Source organism: Trypanosoma cruzi, genomic scaffold, assembly GCF_000209065.1.
Source record: "Trypanosoma cruzi strain CL Brener 1047053515943 genomic scaffold, whole genome shotgun sequence".
NCBI classification, from domain to species: Eukaryota; Euglenozoa; class Kinetoplastea; order Trypanosomatida; family Trypanosomatidae; genus Trypanosoma; species Trypanosoma cruzi.
The window spans coordinates 9,092-11,423 of NW_001849150.1; the positions used below are offsets into that span (position 1 = coordinate 9,092).

The following is a 2,332-nucleotide window of genomic DNA, read 5'->3' on the forward strand; positions in this document are numbered from 1 at the left end:
GCCCACAAAAGCACGCCACAAAAGCCACTGTGATCGCACAAGCTCTTGCGATGAGCGTCTGTGTGTGCATGGATCCGCTGCTCACACGTGCTGGCAGGCAGCCTGCAGCCGGTGCCCTCGTGCCAGTTCATCGGTTCCAGCATGGGAAAGAGAAAATGGCCAATTCCTCGTGTACTTATTCCCACCGGCAGTGCCAACACGCTGGTCGTCAGCCGTCATTCCTCAGCACATCCAGGAATGCTGAAAAGTGACGTGGAACCGTCAGCCAGCAATGCCACAATCCCCGCACACATGTCGGCTCCACCAGAGAAGACACACAAACTACAAACAACACCCCTCACATGTCATCCAAACATCATTCCAACACACCGCGACACGCCAAACAGAAGTATTCGTCACTCCATGCACCTCCCCACACAATCAAATAGTCCATGCACCACGCACGGCAGCAGCTCACACCCGTCTAAACAAGTGTTCCTCGGACCAGTGTTGTCCACGTGCTGCGGTGGGAAGTAAACAAAAGAGACGGGCCGCCAAACCCCAAAAGAGTGCAACGACTGGCCGCAAGTCAACGGAACGCTGCCACTCAAAACAATTCAGTCCTCATGCCCTCAGCCTCCCACCTTCTCCCACAAAAGCCCCAAGTGCTGCAAATCAGGCGCGCCGTCCAACGAAGTCGCTGTGCAAGACCAGGAGGAATCGCAGTGCCACCTGCTGCCATCCGGGTCCGTTGTGGACGCCATGATGAGTAGAAACGCCCATTGGTGCTTCGAAACGACGCTGCACACCTGCGACGCATCATACGGTTTGAGACGCACGTGCCCCACCAGCGCCACAGACGCCCACGCGCCGTCGGTACGCCCTACATCGTCAAGGAAGCAAAGGATACGTCAGGGTGGCAGCAAAGCACTCGCTGGCAATTCACGTCGCAGGCATCATCACAAGCAGCTTCAGCAGCGCTGCAGACCGTGGGGTGCCGTGGATCAACTGACGCATGGCGTATGTGGAAAAGAGAAGGACGTGGTGGCTTTACAAGGATACGAGTGGCTGACACTTTTAGAAGGAGAAACAAAACAATGTGGGAACACACAAGGAGGAATCAGGCGTCCGCAGTCAAGGCAAACCAGCAATCAAAAAAAGTAGGATGGGTGCACTCAACCACAACACAGGCTGAGGATAAAAAATACCAACAAAAAAAGCCGAAGCGTGGGGGCGTCCACCCAGCAGTGGGGACGCGCAGCAACAGGTGGGACGACCAGCGCACACACTCTCATTGCTCCCGTAAAGCAAAACACACACACAGGGAGAGAGAGAGAAGGGTCGCCCACTCAATGCAACGGAAACAAAAAAACAGTTACGGTGCTCCACCCATGCAGCCAGGCAGGACGACAACGGTGCGTGTGCTGCAAAAGAGAGCACCAACGGGCCTGCATGGGTGTGCATGCATATATACAATGGGCACATTATGTGTGTTCTTCGTGGGATGAGGTGAGGGCGAGAGTCCATGCAAGGGGACACACACAGAGAGAGAGAAGGACGAGTGTGTGTGCGGGCGGTGCACGGCTCTCTCTCCCTCACTCTCACGCAGCCACCACCGCAGCCGCAGCCGCACACGCAACAAGAAGAAGCAAAAGAGGGGAGGTGGTGTGGGACACCGCGGTGCCGCTGTCACTGCTGCCAGGCATAGCCGTTTCACCTGTTTTAGCGTTTGTGGTGGGCGCTGTTGTGGATCCCGCACTCTGAGAGACCGTATCGTATTTGTTGGCTGATGCAGCTTCACCATCGGAAATACTTCCGGGTGGTGTGTCGCTGTCAGTGGAGGGTCGGTTCGGATGATTGTTGGTTGGAGTGCCTTCTGTGCCAGTGTCAAACTGCATGGCCGTAGCTGCCGTGGTGCTGCTGCCGCTGTTGCCCTTCGTTGTTGCACCACGCATTTCTTCAACCGTCATAACCGGCAATCGTGAATCTTCCTCTCCACCCGTTGGTGCGACAACTTTTTCGCCGGCGTCTTTGTTCTGTTCAATGTCTTCTGCGACAGACTGCTGAGAATTCCTCGTGCCATTGCCGTTTTCGTGACTTTTCTCGTCACCACGGCCAGCTGCAGATGTGGATGATGGGTTTCCATCCGCTGCGCTGTTGGGTAATGGAAGCTGCAAGGGACTCGGCAAATCTTGTTTGTCTTTATTTACTTGCAAACTGTCTTCTGATGGTGTTATCGTTTCAGCTTCATGAGTGCCATTCAATGATGGTGGCTGTAAGCCTTCGTTGTCATGCGACTGCCGGTCCTTCACTGATATCAGCTTGTTTTCAGGCTCTTTCACCTCTTGACTTG

At 54.9% G+C, this 2,332-nt stretch overlaps 1 protein-coding gene across 1 annotated transcript, besides 1 other annotated feature; it reads right to left on the minus strand.

Annotated features, from left to right (window-relative positions):
- Positions 1–2,332: a sequence feature (areas not merged during assembly with more than two copies in the genome that could not be assigned to a particular haplotype).
- On the minus strand, positions 1,581–2,332 carry Tc00.1047053509477.10 (mucin-associated surface protein (MASP), putative; the record flags this gene model as incomplete). The annotated part of the gene is made up of 1 exon (XM_797598.1): positions 1,581–2,332. A coding segment is annotated over one exon (752 nt), but the record flags the coding sequence as incomplete, so codon positions are not given.